We start from the raw sequence: 20,415 nt of genomic DNA, 5'->3' as shown, positions 1-20,415 counted from the left end.
CTATTCTACTCTATGGCCAAGGCATATAGAAAGGAAGATTTTGATAAGTTGATGGCTAAGGTTGATAGAATTGATCACAGGGTTAAGGAGTACCTTGAATATGCAGGTTACGAAAAGTGGTCAAGAGTTCATGCAATAGTAAACAGAGGTAGAATGATGACTTCAAACATTGCAGAATGTATCAATGGTTGTCTTGTTGAAGCACGCCAATTAACTATATTAGAATTCTTGGAAGAGGTTAGAATTCTTTTTGGATCTTGGCATTGCAAAAAACAGAGAAGTAGCCTCATACACAAAGGACACATTAGGTAGAAAATTTGAGGAATTGTTGATTATAAACGCGGCTAAAAGTTTAAAAATGGAGGTATGTATCATTATATAATACTTTATATTATATGTATCTAATTCTGTGTATCATTATGCTTTTTTTAACATGATTTGGTTTTTAAAAGTTATATATTTAAAATTTTTAATGTACACAGGTTGTTCCATCATCTGAGTTTATTTTCTCAGTTTATGAAAATGGAAGAAGATATATTGTTTGTCTTGAGCGGAAAGTATGTTGTTGTGGTAGATTTCAACTAGATGAGATACCTTGTTCACATGCAATCACTGTATTGAAAAAAAAGAATGTCACCGATATAAATCCGTATTGCTCTGATTATTACAAGCCTGATGCGTTGGCAAAAATATATGAAATTCCAATGGTGCCAATGCCAGATAAGAAAGATTGGTCAGATCCTAAACACGTGGTAGCTGAAACTGTGCATCCACCTAGATACAGAAGATCATCTGGACGACCAAGAAAAAGAAGAAGAAAGAATGCAGATGAAAAGATTTCGGTGAACACAAACTGTTGTGGACAATGTGGACAAGAAGGGCACAACAGAAGAACTTGTACTTTCTACCCAAAAGAGAAGTGAATTAGTCGCAATGTTTCTATGATATCAAGAATAATTTATAACGTAAACATTTTAATGAATTTCAGTTTTCATTACAACTGCAAATTGAACACTTTTTGTTTAGATAAATAAACGTACAAACATGTGGTAATTAAATTTGAAGTCGTGCTTATGATTATAAATACTTTCTTATTATTGGTGTTGATAAATATACTTGTGTCAATATTTGTTTTGAATATATAAATCTTATGCTACAGTAAGATATATAATTTAATAATTAATAGGTAACATAATGTACATGATACATAAGGTTTATCTAGTGTATCATGTACTTTTATTGTGTGTTTTTGGTACACATTGTTTATATAATGTATCATGTACTTTTAGTGTGTATCATTGGTTTGCACAGTGATACATCTCCATTAGATAAAAAATACAAATATATTGGTGAGGTTATTGTGTACTTTGGAATGACTATAAATCATGTATCATGTGAATTTATATAATTTAACTTGTGTAATGCTTTTTTTGTTATGCTTTTATTGAAATATACAGTAAATAACTTTCCTTTAAAAAAATAATACCAATTCATATGAATATGCTATTCAATTTACCTAAATATCTTGTAAAATTTAAGGATTAGAGTGTAACATATTGTACATTATACATACGGTTTAGCCAATGTATCAGTTATTTTTAGTGTGTGTTTTGTACATATGTATCATTTGGTTTTGGCAGTGTATCATCTCGATTAAATAAAAAATTTAAAAATCTTTATGTCTATGTTTAATTATAAATACTTTGATTATACTTTATTAAATGATTTAAACCTGGTTTTGGCAGTATTTATTATGTCTATGTTTAATTAAAAATTTAAAAATCTTTATGTCTATCATTTGATATTTATATTTTCAATATAAGCAAATTTGTTACGTAATGTGAAAAAAAAATATTCATGGAAATTGACAAAACCAAAAAAATAACATTAAAAAGGATAAAAATAGTTGTTCAATAACATATAAAAATAATAAATATAACATTAAAACATTGTTTTATCATGAAATGCTACACTATGTGAACTAAATCTTCTTCTGGGTGGTGTGACTACGCCCCTGGATTTTGGTGGATCATCATTGTCGCTAACATATCCGCACTTAGCCTTCTCACTTCCATAACTCCACAGCAATGCTCCATATCTTTGACGCAGGTAATCAGGATTAAAATCAGCATAAGATATATTGATTTGGTCACTGATATACTCAGCAAATGCAGTAACATATAACCCACAGTCTCTACAAAAAATACAGAATAAATTAAAAACTTAATGATACATTAAAAAGGGCAAATGAAAAATTCTTGATACTTACAGGCTATCGCTTTCCTGTGTAGGGATGTCTTGTGCAAATTCTATCATGAAAGGAACTTGAGGCTCCAGAAGTGAGTCATTATTGTTGTCTTTATATGCTTGACAATCAGCAAATTTTGTGCGTTCATTCTCTTCAAAAAATCCACTGTCAAGTAGGTATGAAGGAAGCATTTTAGACAACATCTTGATCTCATGAGGAATTGTTTGTTTCCTTGTGCTAATTGATGAGTCAAAAACCCTTATCAACCTGTTTTTCAACTCAACAACAGCCAACACCCAATGAAATTCTTGATCACAGTTAATTGGGATGTAGACCTCATCTACAAGATGTCATGATAAAGCAGCTGGTATTCCAAACCCTTTGATGATGTTAATTATTGACCTCTCATGTACAGATACAACTGAAGCGCGATCAATATGTTCTTGTGTAGTAAGACTATCATCATCATCGTCTATGTAATATCTATCATAACAGTTTTTTACATGTGACATGACCAAACAGTGGGTTGTTGTGTATCTGTATTGATCCATGCTGCAAAGTTTTTATTTTTTACGAAGGTAGTAAAAAATCACATCGATGTGCTATAAACAAAATGAAAACAGAGTAAGAAATTATTTACATCTAAACAATATAAAAAAAGAAATATAATTATGTGAATATAGTATGATACTTTTGCAAATTAAATAGTATGATACTTATACAGAATTTCTCATTGCTAATTAAATAAGTGTGATACTTATATAGAATGTCATGATGTTATAATATAGATATGTGTGATACATATTTCATAAATAGTTTAATATTTTACCTCATCAGACCAACATTTGTTTGGCTGTGACATGACATAAAATCAATTCTTGTTCATTAGAAAAGCAACAACAAAGTCCATCATCGTAAATCCAAAAGAAGAAGATCTTGATCTGTATTTATCGTCCGATGGGTTCCTGCATATATGATACATAAGTTTTCAATGTATGTACATGATACATAACACTGACTTATTTACAGTTTTTATATAACAAAGTATCATGAATTAGTTGTATATAAAATGATTACGCCTAACACTGAGAAAAAAAATGTATAAAACTTACTTATTGTTATGATTTTTTAGAAGCCCCCTCAACAACCAATTCATGTAATCCTCAATAAGTTTCGGCAAAACTTTATCTGCAATGCCACATCCTTCGAACGGGAAATGGAGTCGAGCCATATCCTTCAATTTCTCTTTTCCCTTCTCACTTGACCCAAAAGAAGTACAATATGGAGATTGAATCCTTCTCGAAGGCATTCTATTTCTATGCGCAGGAGTGACTGCATCAGATTTAACAGCAATCTCCGTTATTGGAATATCAGTGGGTAATTGACGGTCGATCAACAAGTACTGGCTGCTAGTTATATTCTGTGAATCGTAAGAATATAATGGTCTAGCATTAGTAGCATCTTTACCCAAATCTTTGATAAGCGCATCTATTGCCGCTTGAGTTGATGGCGATATTGTTGTTGAAGTTGAAGAATCCTCTATAATATGATTTAATGATTTTTAGAATAAATTTGTGTGTAATGAAATTGTGTGTCATAAATCAAAATTGAAAAATGTACCGATGAATCCGTTGTTGTTTTTTCGGGCAACACATGAGAGATGTTGTGATGAACATTGTCATCAACGGCTTGGTCCATGATATGTTCATTTAATTCTTGGTGCGACTGATGTGCGTCACCATCCTGAATATGCAGTTTTGAAATAAAAACTGTTAATATAATTTGTGCTGATACGTAACATTGATTACAATCACATGACACATAGTATTGAGTAAATATGCATGATACATGACAGAATATAAAATGATAAAAAAATGATCATGATACAAAGCATTGACTATATAAGCATGATACACAACATACCCAATGTATCATAAACATTACCTTTAGATTATCACTGACTATTTATTCACCCTCATTTACGGAAACACCAACACCATCCATATCGACATCCCTTGCATTGTCGACGATATGATGCTCACCATTTTTACCAGAAAAACCACCACCATCCTCAGCTACACCACCCATATCATCGAGATCAACTGGTATTTGCTGAGATGTTTGTTTGTTAGACTGAAATGTGCTTGTATCAGCCTGGAAATTGATGTTCTCTTTTCTAATGGATCGCATCAGCTGGTGTGATTTGCTTTTATCAAAATAATCAGTTCCTCAAATTTCTTGTCAACCTAAAAATTGTAGATACATTTAGGATAAATAAAAGTTTGATTAAAAATAACAAACAAATTTACTTACGTAAGTTTTCAAATGTCCTTTCAACTCTTCAATATGAGGAATTATATTGTTGACATTCTGTGAATCTGCATATCCATGAACATCAGCAGCCGAGTTCTGAAAAACGTCTGGAACAGAACCATGTACATCAGCAGCCGATTTCGGTGACACTTGTGGAATAGAACCATGTACATCATCAGCATTCGAATGTTGAGGCAGACTTGACATGAAAACATGTACATCATCATCCGGTGTCGGAGACACATTTGATTGATCAGGCTGTTTCTGTTCTGACACCTTCTTTTTCTGAATAATCGATTTTTTTTTCTTTTTGGCGGTGGTGAAGGAGATGTATCAGACACTCTAGAATATGTCCTCAATAACTGTTCGGGCGGTTTTGTGGAGAAATCATCTAAATCATCTTCCTCGTTTGGTTGTACTAATGGTATTGATGTAGAACGAGCATGTTCAACTTGAGCAATATCAAAAGCTTCAATTTCCTCTGCTGTTGGGACAATGTTTGAACATGCATTCTAAATGTATCACAAACACATAAGATAATTTAACAGTTAGATACAGTAATAATTCATAATGTATCACAAAGACATAAATAACGATATTCTATATACAAAAATAAAATTTTACCTCTTGGAAAATGGTAGACATAAGCATTTCAAACTTTGCCTTTTCAGACACAACTCTCCAATTGCATATTCTTGGGATGACATTGCGTTCTCTCACAGCTATTTCTGAATTTAAATTGGATGCATATTCGTATATCCAAACATTTAGTGCATATGGCATCCCATATAATCGGTACAACTTTTTACTAACGTCAAAATCCTGTCTAAGTGAACCAATTAGTTTGGAAAATGATAGCTGACCCCAAGGAAAATGTTGATATCTACCATCTTCAACCATTAGAAAGTCGACAATAGATATCGCTGTATTATCAAGAGTAGCTAATACAAATGTATGAATAAAGAACAGTATAGACATTTGGAGTGCATCCTGATTGCTCTCCCAATTACCCATCTTAAACCTTTGAACTAGTTGATGCTTTGTAACACTATTGACTGCACCAGGGAAATACTTTTTAAAAAGCATACAATTAGTTTGTTCTGGGTATTTGAAATCATTGGTATTTCCTCTGACCTTAAGAGCTTGTTTGGCTCAGCTTAAAAGCTGGTCAAACTGACTTAAAAGCTGGTTTTTGACTTATTTAACTGTTTGGCAATACTCAAAATAGCTTATTTTAAGTTAAAAAAAACTTATTTTAAGCCAAAAGTTAAAAGCTGGGGTAGGGGTGCTTTTTTTTTTTTAGCTTATAAGCTGTTTTAAGTTGACCACGTTTTTATGTTTTTTCCCTTAATATTTTTATACAATCTCCAAATTACCCATATAATCCTAACATCTCTTTCTTCTATTTTTACCTTTTCACGTTTGGCATAACAACTTCAGCACTTTTATCCAAACGCATAACTGCTTATTTTAAAAATAAGTTTCAGCACTTTCAAAAGTACTTTTTTAAAGCTGCTTTTATTAAGCCCATCCAAACGGGCCCTAAGTCCTGTTAATAATGCAAATTCATCTATACCAAATTTCAGGACACACCCGTTGGAATGTCTAATATGCAACACATTAGGGTTGCTTTGTTCCAATTCTAAAAGCAATAAGCACTTAGTTATTTGGCCCTGAAAATTACATTTAGAAATTGTTGTATCAGTCAGGAATTCATACTACATGCAAAACATGTGATACATAGCTACTACATGTATCAGTACATTGATTAGACAATGTGCACACAGAATCTACATGTATCATCAAGCACAGTTTATACTTTACTACACTTATTGAATGATACATAATAATAATTTTCAAAAACTTAATGATACATATAAAATATTATGAAACACAACAAATTCACGTATCAGTTGACCATCTAAAACACTATACACCCTTTTTCAAATGTATCAGCAAGCACACTTGATTCCTTAAAAATTTTACTAATTTAAACAACACCATTTTTAAGTACCAAAATACTAACCCGAGACAATTTAGGCCTAACAACAGTGTTTGCTGCTTCTTTTTTCCTTTTTTGTTGTATTTTTACAACCTTTGATGTTTCGCCATGGTCTTTGTTTGAATCCTTTTGAAGATTCATAGGATCATGCAAAGACTTTTTCCTACTTTCTTTCCAATTATCATCGTCGGAATCATATATCCTTCTATTAATTGACGGATCCATTACTATGATGTAATAGAACAATTAACAAAAACAAAAAAGAGAAGAATATACGAATTGATGATGGATTAGTTATAAAAAGGGGTCTGGGTTCATACGATTCAAGATTAGGAAGATAAAGTCGAATATGGTTTAAGAATAAAAAGAAGAAATATGTTGGGTTGAGAAGATTCAAAGTTAGGAAGAAATAGTCGAATGAAGACGATTAAGGAAAAAAAAGAATTGAAAGTTGACGTTGGTAAGAACAAAACGGTAGAAGGCGGTGGAAGTTACCGTGCTTCCTGATTTTTTGAATTTTGAAATTCAAAATTTCAAAATTTGTTCTTTTATTTAAATTTAATTAAATTAAATAATTCAAAATCAAAAAGCTGATTAAAAGGTTGAGTGTTTAAATGGATAAAATTTAAAATTAAAAAACTAATTTAAGAGGTTGAGTGTTTTAATGGAGAAAAAATAGGCATTAAAATTGGTAAATATGTATTATAGGAGAGAGAGTGTAATGTATCTAAAAACTTACACTAAAATAAAAAAAATAGGGAATTAAGTAATATTTAAAAAAAGTAGGGAAAATTAGAGAATATAAAAATTATTAGTTGTGTATTTAAGTTATTTTTCCTTTAATAATTTAGATATGAAACTAAAAAAAGGATCCAAATTAGGCCTAAAGGCAAATTACATGCAATTTTTTTTAAAAGGAAAGGGATAATCCATCGGTGGCCCCTTAAAGTTGGCATCAACTTTCATTTGGACACTCTAACAAGACTATGTTCATTTTAAGCACCTCATGTCAAATCTCATTGTGTCATTTTGACACTTTTTATATTTTCAAAACAACATTTTAAGAGCGTACATTCAGACGTCTCTTATGTGAAAAATTAAACAAATCTAACACATGAAATTTTATTTTATTTTTTTAAAAAAGTTAGTTTTACTTTCTTTTTTCTTTCTTCCAGATCCCAAATCCCATGCCCCTGCATCTTTTTCTTCTTCTTCTTGTTCTTCCTTCCCTTTTTCATTTGTTCTTCCTCATAAAAAAGACAAAAACATAGGTTAGTTCACAAAATAAAATACGTTAGAGAATAAGAAAATCATATCAAATCGAAAAGTTTTTTATGACATTTAGAAGAAAAGTATTTCTTGAGCTACAATGATTGAGATTCACAATGAAGTATATGTAAATTATTTTTCTTTTTTTTTTCATTGGAGGTTGTTCTTTATTTTTTTTAATCCCTTGAAATCAATTTAGTTTCGTAATTTTAATGGAAAGGTAAGAATGTAAATTAGTTTTTTCATTTGAAAGAAGTTGATTTCTTTTTTTGTTTTTGATATGATTCTGTTTTTGAATATGAATCAAGATGCAAATTTGATTTTCAAAGAAGATGGAAAAATCAAAGAGTGTAACCTATTAAAGTATTGTAAATTTTTTTAAAAAAAGTTGTATGGTGATGGAGGATGGTAGAAGGTGAAGAAGATGGAAGAGAGAAAACAAGGAAGAAGAAGGAGAAGAAAAAATTTACAAAAAAAAATCAAAATACTTACAAAAAGCATTTATAACCCACTTAAACTTCGTATAACACACGTATCATGCTTAGTCAGCGACAAATATCAAAATGACAATAAAATACTACATGAAATGTATAGAATAAATAAAATTTAGTTTAAGTATTTAACCGAAAATTTGTGTCCACTTTTGGGGTTCACTGATGAGTTAGCAAAAGGAAATAGATTCATACTATCTCAAATATATATATATATATATATATATATATATAAAAGGTAAGAGATTAAAAAGAAAATGAAAAGGAATAATAGGGTAATTTTTTTGACAGTGCCGCCGATCTACTGGGCTTGATATCTCGGTGGGAGCTTCGACGCTAGAAAGTATCTTTATCAACTTCATAAGCCCCTATAATCACAATCTTGAATTATTCAGAGATGTTGGTGCTAACAATCAGACAGGCGAGACAGAAAACCAGAGCCCTCTTCAATCATCCTCCATATTCTCAATCCGCCATTAACAAGAATACCCTTTTGTTCTATCTATTTTACTCCACTGATACTCCTTTTGCCGCATCCTCAAAGGCAATCCCTTCATACCCATATCCCTTTTTACCAGTTTCTTCAAATGTTTTGTCAACTTCAAGAATCGGTGAATTGCAGCAGAAAGATGTTGTTTTATCCTTCAAAGAGTGGTTCATGACCAGAAAAAATCCACTCTTTGATCAGATCTTTGAGATATTACGAACTAAAGATGATATTACAGCTGATATATCAATGTCGAGATTCAATCTTAGACTCTCTGAGGCCTTGATTCTGGACGTGTTAAATTATGAGAAAAATAAAGATGTATTGTCGTGTTTGAAATTCTTTGATTGGGCGGGTCGACAACCCGGTTTTCATCATACTCGTTCTACTTTTAATGCCATTTTCAGGATTTTAGCTAAGGCCAAGTTGATGTCTTTGATGGCTGAGTTCTTGGATAAGTATATGAAGGAAAGGTATTTCCATAAAGCTAGGTTTTACAATACTTTGGTAATTGGGTATGCGGTGGCGGGCAAGCCTGAGCTTGCACTCCAACTGTTTGGTAGAATGCGGTTTCAGGGTGTTGATTTGGATGCATTTGCTTATCATGTGTTACTCAATGCTTTGGTGGAGGATGGTTTCTATGATGGCTTTGAGATGGTTCTGAAGCAGATTAAATTTAGAGGTTTTGAGGATGCAATAACACATGCTATATTCGTTAAGAGTCTTTGCCAGCAAACAGAGCTGGATAGAGCTGAGGAGTATCTTAGAGACTTGTTGAGGAATGGAGGGGTAGGATTGAGTGGGATTGTCGTGGCTAATCTTGTCGATGCTTTATGTAAAAATAAGAAGTTCACAAGAGCTGCAAGTTTGGTGCAGGAATTTAGAGAGTCTGGTTTGGTTTCAATGGAACAGGCATATAGTGTGTGGATTAAGCACCTTGCTCGGGCTGGGGAGCTAAGTGAGGCAGTTGAATTCTTGAAAGGCAAGAAACTGATTGATGGGTATGTTCCTGACGTTTTTCGCTATAACAGCTTAGTGTGTCGGCTTTTAAGAGAAAATAGGCTGGAGGAGGTTTATGACTTGCTGATGGACATGAAGGATCAAGATATAATACCTGATGATGTCACCATGAATGTAACTTTGTGCTTCTTCTGCAAGGTAGGGATGGCAGATGTTGCCGTCGAGCTATATGACTCGAGAGCAGAATTTGGCCTCTCTGTAAGCAGTATGACCTATAACTATCTTATAAATACTTTATTAGGTGATGCAAGTGTTGATGAAGCATATCTCGTGTTGAAGAATGCCATTCAACAAGGTCATTTCCCTGGTAGGAGGACATTTTCTATTATTGCTGATGCTCTTTGCCGAGAGGGGAAGCTTGATAGAGTGAAAGAGTTGGTTCTTGCTTCTCTGGAACGGAATTGTGTGCCCAGTGACTCAACCTATAACAAGTTCATATCAGCCTTATGTAGGGCCAGCAGGGTGGAAGATGGATACTTGGTACATGGAGCACTCAGCAGATTCGATAAGGTTACTAGCAGGGCTACTTATTTTGACTTGATTAGTGGCTTTAACAAGTCAAGCAGGGGAGATATTGCAGCAAGATTGTTAATAGAAATGCAAGAAAAAGGTCATAGTCCAGACCGTCGATTATACAGGGCGGTTATTTGCTGTTTATGTCAAATGGAGGATCCAGATAAGCTATTTTACAGTTTATTAGAGGTTCAGTTGTCTCGGCATGAACCTAGCTGCCTTGTTTATAATTACTTCATTGATGGAGCTGGTCATGCTGGAAAACCTGAGCTGGCCAGAGATGTATATGAAATGATGAAGAGAAACGGTATCACACCAAATTTGCAGTCTGACATTTTAATCTTGCAAAGTTACTTAAAAGCTGGAAAAATTGCTGATGCCTTAAATTACTTTTGTGATTTGTCAAATAGAAGAGGTCTAGGAAGAAAACTATGGAACAACATGGTTGTTGGGCTTTGCAAAGCTAACAAGCCTGGAAATGCATGGAACATGTTCTGGGAGATGAGGTCAACTCATTTGAGGCCAAGTATGGAATGCTACGAGGAACTTGTTAAGTTGCTTTGCTCACATAGAGATTATTATAAGGCTATTCTTTTGGTTGAAGACTTGATGCAAGTTGGTCGTCAGGTTTCATCCTTCATTGGCAATGTACTTTTGTTACACTCATTACAAACTCATAGAGTCTTTAGTGCTTGGATGCACTCAAGAGACTTGAGCAATACAAAGGATAACAGCTTAGCTCTAGGCGATCTGATCAAGACTTTCTCTGGTGGTAGTGATCTGGAGAGTGATATTTTGCAAATTGAAGAACTGATTCGACAATGTTTTCCCCTTGACATCTACACTTACAATTTGTTGTTGAGAAAACTAACCATAAGCGAAATGGATCTTGCTTGTAGTTACTTTGAGAGATTATGCAAGAAAGGATATGAGCCAAATAGATGGACTTACGATATATTAGTTCATGGTTTCTTAAAAGTTGGCCGGTCTTCTGAGGCTAGAAGATGGATGGAAGAAATGTTCAGTAAAGGTTTTGATCTGACTGAGGCTACGAAATCATTTGTTTAAACTATTGATGAATCTCATTCAAGATGTAATGGGGTTCCTCATTCAGGTATTTAATGCTACATCGTTTGATATATTACTTTTGTTGGGTTCCTCTTGTAAGGAGGAAGATTTTAGCTTCCTTTAATTTTTTACCACGAAGATTTTAAGTGCTATTTGTTTTAGTTCTTTCAGAATGCAACTCCTAAGACAAAAGAAGTAGACTAGGATATTAAGTTAACTTCTTACTGCCTTCTAAACATTGGGCGGCACCTGCTCTATGAGTTTTGAAATCAAAACTACTATTTGTAATGTTGAGCTGCATTGGCATTGAGTTAGTAAGACTCTATGATGGCTTACATGGATTCTTTAGTGATATACATTTTTTAATAGGTATATTTTCTGCTACAGATAACTTCTATTGTTACTACTTTTTAAAGTACAAGCTGTATTGTACTGAGGTGGTCAGCATTAAGTGAAAAAAGCTACTTGAGTTAGTATAAAAAATAAGTGGGAGGGACATAGCATTGACTAGGATATTTTTTACTTCACCTGACCTGGTATCTATCTGTTATGGAAGTGTTACATATAAAAGCAAAACTTGATTTCTATGCTAATGTAAGCTGGATGGGGAAATCTTGCTATGGAGTAATAATTCAGAACTATCTGTTTTGTATAAACAATTCTTATTTTGCACCAAAAGGCGTGGCTGAATGAGGAGAGAACTATGAAGGCTTAGGGTTCAAATCGCAGCGGCAACAAATACTAGGTGATTTTCCATCTGTCTGAGCCTAGATGGACAGAGAGGTATTCAATGGAAGTAATTGAGGTGCGCACAAGCAAGCCTGGACACTACAATTACGGAAAAAAAACCTTATTTTAACCATAAGAAAATTTTATTTGTTTAAGGTGTAGTCGATGTATCCTAGTGCTGTTGTAACGTTCATAAGGGCTCATATCATTTTACTTGAGTTTAAAACTCGTTACTGCACTGGCCAAATTTAGGGGTCTGTTCAAATTTTCCAGCCAGTATTTAGGGGGAAATTGGGGAAATCAAGGTAACCAAATACAAGCTTGCCTCTTCCTATTTTCTTCTGGGGTTTAGTGATTTTTGTTGCATTTCATGTAATACCATATATGATGAACTTTATCTGTTCAAGATCTTTCTTGCAGTCCCATGTTTGCAATGTAAACCATCTTAGCTGTTATTTTTCTGCCCCTTACTTTCTTTTCATATCCAAATTACCTTTGTATCTGACTTCGACATTCTGCATCTTAGGTTGGTCTGCTTGGCTGTGATTGTTGATGTGGCTGTCTGAAAGTAAGCTGGTGGCACATGAAACCTAAATAGAAATATTAGTGCGTTTGAAGATGGAGTACTATTGGTATCGGTTGTCCTGATTCCTACAGAGTTATGGGGCCGGGCTGGAAAAGTTCTCTGGGTGTAATGCATCAGTCAGTCAAGTAACCATTATAATGGGCGCCATGTCCTGTGCTCTGAGTGAATCTTAAAGGTAGAGAAGCAGTAGCAGGAACATGGAGAAAAGCCTCAACGGTGTGATGCAAATTGATTAACAAGCTTACTTGGTTCAGGTTTGAAACCGCTTGAGCTGATCTAATATCTTTGTCATGTTGTGGAATCTACCTTGAATTTTCCATTCACCATTCTATTTGATAATTTCCTAAAACTAAGTTTCGTGAGAACTTTTGTTCACCATCAGCGTAAGTTATTATATAAGGTACATATTTGGTTTTGTCAAGATGATTGGTCTCCGTGGTGAATAAGATGAGGGAAGGGAGGCTAAGATGGTTTAGGCACGTGAAGAGGAGATGTGTAGATCCCAATGAGAAGATGTTAGAGGTTGGATATGGCCGGGATGAGGTTAGGCAAAGGTAGGCCAAAGAAGTATTGGAGACAGGTGATTATGCAAGAAATGGAGGATCTTCAGCTTACTGAGTACATGACCTTTTGATAGTAGGGTGTAGAGGTTGCGGATAAGGGTAGAAGGTTAGTGTCAGAGTGTTGTCTAAGTATTAGCCTATCTATGTAGTCTTTGGCTTGGTGGTAGTCTAGATTATTGTGTACGTCGGAGTATTAGCTTATTCATGTAGTCGTTGGCTTTTGATATCTGTTATCATTTGTTGTTTACTACGTTTAGGTGATCGCACCTTGTTCATGTTAGGATTCCTTGCATACATGCTTCACATTGGTTGCCCATTAGTTGTTATGTTTTTCTTCACTGCCGTTTTTTCTTTTATTACTACTTTGATTTGCTTCCCTTGAGGTTCCTCCGGGAACCTCTCTACCTCCAAGAGGTAGAGGTAAGGTTTGTGTATACTATACCCTCCTCAGACCTCAATTTGTGGGATTTTTCTGGGTACGTTGTTGTTATTCTTGATCTGTCAATCATGTCTTGCCAAATGCATCTCTTTCCAAATTGTGGTTGGGTATTGTTATCTGACTCAGATTTTTGATTGCTACTAGAGCTTGAAAAGTTTCAGAACAACAATAATTAGTACTCTTCTTTATGTCCGTCCCCCAATTTGAACTGGACACAAAGTTTAAGAAAGAAAAAGAAGATCTTTTCACAATTAAATTAGATGTGGATAATATACCAGAAGTACTTCCAGTTCCATACCCAATAATTTGCCTTTGTAATCAGTTAGCCTACGACAAGCATGTCAATTGCAAAATGGGTACAAAAGCTAAATGGTTTTAATTATAGAAAGATGTCAATTTTTCGCAGGGAAAAAAAGGAAATAGTGCCAAACAAATTGGGATAGAGGGAGTATTGATAATTACAAGAGCTATCATAATTATTTATTGGTGGGGTGAAATGCATGTTTAAGAATTTAACAAGTGATTATGCAGCATATCATCATTGATCTCCTTCTCCTCCTCGTAATCATCATCATTGTTATCCTTTTATAGGTTCTGCATATGTGCACATTTAAGATCCTTTAAAGTGAGTTAAACATCATTCCTGCACTATTGTGATTGTCACCTCTCATCTTAAAGCAACAACAGTATACCTAGTACTATCCTACAAAGTGAGGTCTGGGGAGGGTAGAGTGTACGCAGGCCCCCTACCTCAGATTTAGAGAGGCTGTTTCGATAGACTTGTCTTGAATCAGTGATGTCTATTTTCAAATGCTTAGCAGTTTATATCATTGAACTTTGAGCTGCTTTGCACGCCGCCATCCATGCCGGTTACCAAGTTCCCTCCACCTCTATTTGTTAGCAATATGAGTATGATGACTATTGGGGCCAATATATATCAGCAATAAAGGCCTTTACAAAGTGGATGGATCACAAAAATGATCCTGTTCTTTTACTATTTCTGATACCAAATAAACTTTCTCCGAGTTATGTGGTGATCAGACTTCTCCCAACCTATCATGATGACACTTCCCTACACAAGATGGTCCAAAAGTTTGTGAGTTCATAGAGGAGAACTGATATAGTTCTTCACTTTATATGACAGTTCTTGCTAATTTGTGTTCTCATAGGAGCTTGTAAGGTTCTTAAGAGGAGTTTGTAAGGCCTCATCTTATGCGGCTAATTTTCTGGATGGTTGTCTAATACATATTGAAATTGTCAGGCACCATCACATAATAGTAAAAAGATGATAATCTGTTATATATTGTTGAAGAATCCTTTAAAAGCTTCACTGTCTATTATCAAAATAGCTGCTTGAGCATAGGGTAAGGCAGTTGCTTATGTAGTGATTGATTGGTATGTTCTGTAGAATGTTAAGCATCAGTCGAAGCAAAACAGTGATAGTCAATTTTAGTTTATTGGTCTGTCGATAAAACTCGAGGGCTGTGAGTTGTGTAGAATCCCGTTATATAAAACTATGAGTCGAGTTACTATTCTCAAGATTAGTATTGCTGTGAAGACATTTTAAGAAGTTGCTTCTTTTGAAAGAAAACATTCTTGGCTTTTATTTAGCTTCTACTCAAAAAGTAAACATTCTTGGCTTTTGTTAGCTTCTATTCAAAGGTTCTTTTCATCTTTGATGACAATATATTTCTCTGTTTGTATCAACAAGTGTTGTATATATCTGGGAGAATTTTGCAGTCTTAGTTCCTGTGATCACTTATTGATGCAAGGTTCACACGTTAGTTCTTTGTTTATTCTGCTAGAAAGAAAATTAACGTCTTACTTATCCAAAAATATTCTGCTTGAAAGAAAATGTTGGTCGTAATCGTGGACAGTTATCAGAGATGTCTGTAAAACATATTGTTGTCCTGCAGTATATTATGTCCTACTCCGATGACCTTTTGGCAAGTTAAGAGGATTTCGTGATTTTCTGGATCTAATTAGTTGCACAGTGAGTGCTTTCTAGAACAGTAGCAGAGATGATAACAAATTGGAGAATGACCAACTGGATGCTGAGAAGGAACACATGGGAAAATAGCCACCCTAAGTATTTATGGCTAATATGGGGAGAGACACATGCTAGAATCTTCAATAGTTGAGAATTGAATATCAAAAGTCAATTTTTTCTCTTGTTTCATTTGTGTCCTTGGGAGAAAATACCATGCTGTTTAGATGGTAAGACTAAGGAGGTCTAACGGATACTTGGATCAAACTTTGGTTAGTTTGTATGACTAACAACCGCATTGGTCTGAATCGATGAATATACTTGACCAGTTGACCTCTTAAAAATTAAATTGCATGCCAATTCTTTTTTCTTTTAATCAGTAATTATGTGGTATTCATTTGCTTCAGTATTTTAAGCAGGCCCGATGATAACCAAGCTTCTGCTGGGTGGCCCCGAGAAAGGAGAGAGGACCGTGAGAACTGGAAAGACAACTGCTCTACTTCTATCCATTACACCTTTTCTTGAGGTAGTCACAACTTATAGCAACGTGGAAGATGCCTTGGTCCATGTAAATGTCATCTAGCCGAAGGCACTAGTTCAGCGCTATTAGATTCAGCTATATTTTATGTCCATAATCAACTTCATGGATAGCAGCCATATGAAATTAAGAGTGCTGCTCCTAGTAGTTTCTGACCGTGCTTCGATCCTGGAACAGTCATTTTGTTGCTCAGGCCTTTCAATCTTTCTCTGCCGCTCGTAATTAGCCTTGGGGAATACTTGGAGTATCTAGCCTGCGGAAGCTTGAAACATGTCTTCCATGATGGCGTTGTTTTGATAAACTACTCTACGTGGAGGTCCTCCTTTATATTAATATAAGATGAGCTTATTTGATGTCTCGTCTGACAAATAGAAGACTTACTATTTATTGCAGCAGACTGGATGTTTCTTTGTGCTTTTGGGTCTGAGAATCTCACTTTTATCATGAAGATCCACCAGGCATGACTTGCAACTGAGAGAGCTTACTTGTACATCGTCCCAGCTTTTATGCTTGATACATCCCACAAGGCTTTTTGTTTGTACTTTTGACATAAATATTAGTTTATTCCTTTTTTTTTTTGGTTGATTTTGTCCAAAGAACCCCAATTAAATTTGAATTGTCCATTGCAGGCTCATTTGGTGGTGCCGCTCTCAACATTCTATTTTCCATAAAATTAGTTTACTCTTTGTTACTAAGGTGGGAGGGATGACTGAGCTGGCTGATGGTCTGGAATTGCTTAGGCAACTCGCATCAACTGCTCTAACCTATTTTGTAGTTTGATTAATCATATCATATATATATTATTATAAGTGGGAACAAAAAAATTTAAAAGTTGAATTACGATTTTATCCTTACTATAAATTAAAATATTATAAAACATTTAACTATTTAATTTAAATATTAAATTGTTTCATTTTAATTAAAATGTTGATAGACTTTTGTACTTCCTTAGATTAATTCCTAATTAAAATGTCTAACTTAATAATACCTATTTTCTATAATATATATATATATATTCTCTTTTTTGAGATTTTAAATGTCTAAATAATTTGATTATTGTTTTATTCTCTATCTATAATTACTATGATTAAATTAAATTATATTAAATTGGTTAGTAAAAAGAGCAACCCTCAATCTCCCCATGTATAAAATCATGATTATTTCATTAAACATACAAATTCTTCAACTTTTCATCTTCTCTTTTAATTATTAATAATACTCAGTTATGAGTTACTGACATTAATAGTCTTTAATTTCTTATCTTAATATCAATTGTAGAGGTAAAGTTATGGTCTCCATTTATAATTCCTATAAATATTTTTTTTTAAAAAATTAAATGGTGAGGCTCGTAAGCCTGTTTTATATAAATCTCTAGCTAATGGAGGAATACTTTTTGTTCACCAATTACCTCCTTTTGATGAGATTATTTCGGCGATTTTCAGGTACAATTTATGTTTATTTTTTGTTTAACTATAATAATATTATATAAGAGTTTAATAGTGATATTTTATATCCTACTTTCATCATCATCACTTTAGATGACTATTTTTTCAACTGATTTGCTGTTTTATGAATTGTTGAATTTATTTGGAATCTTATATTTGTAAAATGTATTTTGCCATGTAAAATATCTTTTTTTTTTCTTATTCATATTATATCAGCTCATAGATTATCACAATATATTATTCTACTTCTTTTATTAATGTGGATTGTAGGGACACGTACAAAAAATTGATGGTTACTGATGGAGTAACTCATTCTTCTTATTGAGATTTTTGTAGCTTTAATGATTATTCATCCATAATTTTGCTAGATATCTTGTTTTTTTACAATTTATGTTTACTTCTCTTTTAATATTATTTTTTATTTAGATTTCTATTTCATAATCGATAAGCTACTTTTTAAAAACTGAGACATTTTCAAATTGATATTTGTTCAAATAGTTTATGTTATCGACGTATATCATGAAGAAGACTCTTGAATTTGATAGGATGTGGAAGAAAGAGTCAATAAGAACTCGAAATATTATGTACTAATTTTGTATTTATTTTTTAATCTACATTATTATTGATCAGCGTCTTATGAAGAATGTATACATTGTATTTTTTTTTCCTTCTCTATTTTTTCTGTGTTTTTTCCGTCTCTATTAGACATCTTAATTTAGTTTTCTATGAAGTCGTAAGTCTAAATATTTGTTTGAGCTCAAATTAGCCATTTGTGACTTTATTAAAAGTTTGCTAACTATTAACCAAAGTTTAAAAGTTATAGTAGATTGCTTAAAAAGAATTAATTTGAAACATCAAAATATGCCCCTCATTGGTGTTTTATGGTTATATTATTAAAGATTTATTTATAATTTTTGTATTATGTATTCATTGCATGTTATTTACACTCTATATGTTTTCGTTGCATTTTAATCATTCTAACATATCTAGGAACACAAAGCACGTGTCAAGAAACTAGTTATAAATTATAGGGAAAAGGGCTGAATAAACCCCCCTATATTATTTAAAATGTGCCCCACTTTTATCATCTGTTATATGTTTGAGCCAAAAATGTCTTTCAACTAGCAAAATAGCTGAAAACTACACTTGGAAAAATTTGGTTAATTTTACCTTGGACAGTTTGAAACAGGATGATTATGTCTTTGTTGTTTTGAATTATTTTATTTTTCTTAGTAGGGTTTCTTATTTTTTTTTAAAAAAACGGTTTTTCATTGGTGTTTGCAAGCCAACATTGGAGATTGCTCACTGTAGGTCCTATTTGGGGTAGTACTCTCAGTAGAATTTTTTCGTACTTAGACACGAGATCTTTGATTATGGGTGAAAGACTTTCAGTGGTGTACCACAATTCATGTTGGTGTAGTTGGTGTAGGTAAGGTATTGAGTGTACGAAGGCATTAAACATATTATGGCATAAAGAAAATAAAATATTTTAAACACTTAATTGTTTTGACAAATAAAAATGAAAAACACGTTTAGAAGAATCTTTTGGTTCCTATGTATTAAGTATGAATTTTTGTTTTTAAATTTTAGGGATGGTAATGGAGCGGAGCGGGTTTAAGGTTGTACAGGACCGGTAGAATGCAGGGCGAGTTGAAATGGGTTTGTTTTAAAATTAGTACCGGATGGAGCGGGTTGCGGGTATATGTAATTTTTTGTAGGTTCAAATTTATTGTAACTTTATATATTTTATAAGAGTGATAGAACGAACATTATTTATTAAGATAATTTCTATAAAACTACTAAAATATTCAAGATAGTAAATGAAAATGGTTCAATAAAAAATAATCAATTTCTTACTTGTTTCCAAATTGATCTCTACAAAATAATTTTTTAAGTCACTATCCTATTAAATTAATATAACTTTAGAAATTCTTCTAGACTTTCTCTTTTGCTCTGTATCGACTCTTCTAGCTTTTTTTTCACTTGCAACAATGACTTGTCCCATGAATCTTACCAAAAATCTGAAGTAATAGAAAGAGATGTGCCTCTTAAATAACTTGAAATTGATGCAATGTATGATAACGTAGATCCAACTTTTTTTCCACATTAGCTTTACAAGTCAAAGGTGCATCCTTCTTCGACTTTGACTTCTCTAAACTCAGAAACTTCATGAATAGAGATTTTGGCTTCATTGTTTAGATCATTTCAACAAATCCTTCGTCGTCAGAATAAAAAATACGACCCACATTATTCTTTTTTTGAAAATAATTGGATAATTTCAATACTAAAAAAATGAAACATCATCAGAAGAAAATACCTCTTCAAACTTTAAATCAATTGATTGGAAAGAGAAGATTAATTGAAATAAAAAATTGAAAGATGGATGTAAGTGGTGATGAAAAGGGGGAGAAAATGGTGGAGTCTTATGTATCAATTAAGAGAATGAGATTTTGTAATTTTTGAAATCGTAAGAAAATAGCGTAAAAAAGAATGCATATTAGGTAACTTTTCCTTAAAAAAATACATCTAATCTACGTATATATTCTACCATGAAATTTTAAAAAGATTTGGCAGCTAAAAGGGAGGAAGAAAGAATCAAAATAGGAAATTAATACAATTAGGAGATTAATAATAACTAAAACAGTGACCAACTAATAAGGAGAAAATCAAGAATTAATAATTACCCATTACTAAACACTACATTTAAGGGAAAAATA

The 20,415-nt window shown here is 33.1% G+C and overlaps 4 protein-coding genes across 6 annotated transcripts; 2 read left to right on the top strand and 2 right to left on the bottom strand.

Annotated features, from left to right (window-relative positions):
* The first annotated feature begins 12 nt into the window (after positions 1-12).
* LOC138337521 (uncharacterized) lies at positions 13-923 on the top strand. The gene is made up of 2 exons (XM_069287435.1): positions 13-237; positions 483-923. The coding sequence occupies exons 1-2, from the start codon at positions 13-15 to the stop codon at positions 921-923; spliced, it is 666 nt and encodes a 221-aa protein (XP_069143536.1).
* A 941-nt stretch (positions 924-1,864) lies between these two features.
* LOC138337122 (uncharacterized) lies at positions 1,865-2,910 on the bottom strand. The gene is made up of 2 exons (XM_069286702.1): positions 2,270-2,910; positions 1,865-2,194 (listed from the first exon to the last, which is right to left on the bottom strand). The coding sequence occupies exons 1-2, from the start codon at positions 2,449-2,451 to the stop codon at positions 1,942-1,944; spliced, it is 435 nt and encodes a 144-aa protein (XP_069142803.1). The 5' UTR covers positions 2,452-2,910; the 3' UTR covers positions 1,865-1,941.
* A 964-nt stretch (positions 2,911-3,874) lies between these two features.
* On the bottom strand, positions 3,875-5,828 carry LOC112941783 (uncharacterized). Its single transcript, XM_026031824.2, has 3 exons — positions 5,186-5,828; positions 4,562-5,073; positions 3,875-4,494 (listed from the first exon to the last, which is right to left on the bottom strand). Exons 1-2 carry the CDS (start codon positions 5,645-5,647, stop codon positions 4,603-4,605), a joined length of 933 nt encoding a protein of 310 aa, XP_025887609.1. The 5' UTR covers positions 5,648-5,828; the 3' UTR covers positions 3,875-4,494; positions 4,562-4,602.
* A 1,849-nt stretch (positions 5,829-7,677) lies between these two features.
* On the top strand, positions 7,678-16,887 carry LOC101264345 (pentatricopeptide repeat-containing protein At1g71210, mitochondrial). 3 transcript variants are annotated; one of them, XM_004243881.5, is made up of 3 exons: positions 7,678-11,457; positions 12,667-12,980; positions 16,135-16,887. In XM_004243881.5, exon 1 carries the CDS (start codon positions 8,721-8,723, stop codon positions 11,409-11,411), a length of 2,691 nt encoding a protein of 896 aa, XP_004243929.1. In that variant the 5' UTR covers positions 7,678-8,720; the 3' UTR covers positions 11,412-11,457; positions 12,667-12,980; positions 16,135-16,887. The 3 variants fall into 3 exon arrangements, with proteins under 3 accessions (XP_004243929.1, XP_010323991.1, XP_010323990.1); XM_010325689.4 differs by having other exon boundaries at positions 8,478-11,457; positions 16,132-16,887; XM_010325688.4 differs by having other exon boundaries at positions 8,478-11,457; positions 16,123-16,887.
* Positions 16,888-20,415: the final 3,528 nt, after the last annotated feature.

Source organism: Solanum lycopersicum, chromosome 7, assembly GCF_036512215.1.
Source record: "Solanum lycopersicum chromosome 7, SLM_r2.1".
NCBI lineage: Eukaryota > Viridiplantae > Streptophyta > Magnoliopsida > Solanales > Solanaceae > Solanum > Solanum lycopersicum.
This window is presented reverse-complemented; position numbering and strand designations above follow the sequence as displayed.

Coding starts and splice junctions, on each gene's coding strand:
- LOC112941783 (XM_026031824.2), bottom strand. CDS start 5,647: ATGCTTTTTAAAAAGTATTTCCCTGGTGCAGTCAATAGTGTTACAAAG. Junction 5,074..5,185: donor TGTCTACCATTTTCCAAGAG/GTAAAATTTTAT, acceptor TGATACATTTAG/AATGCATGTTCAAACATTGT.
- LOC138337521 (XM_069287435.1), top strand. CDS start 13: ATGGCCAAGGCATATAGAAAGGAAGATTTTGATAAGTTGATGGCTAAG. Junction 238..482: donor TATTAGAATTCTTGGAAGAG/GTTAGAATTCTT, acceptor TAATGTACACAG/GTTGTTCCATCATCTGAGTT.
- LOC101264345 (XM_004243881.5), top strand. CDS start 8,721: ATGTTGGTGCTAACAATCAGACAGGCGAGACAGAAAACCAGAGCCCTC.
- LOC138337122 (XM_069286702.1), bottom strand. CDS start 2,451: ATGTTGTCTAAAATGCTTCCTTCATACCTACTTGACAGTGGATTTTTT. Junction 2,195..2,269: donor ACACAGGAAAGCGATAGCCT/GTAAGTATCAAG, acceptor TATTTTTTGTAG/AGACTGTGGGTTATATGTTA.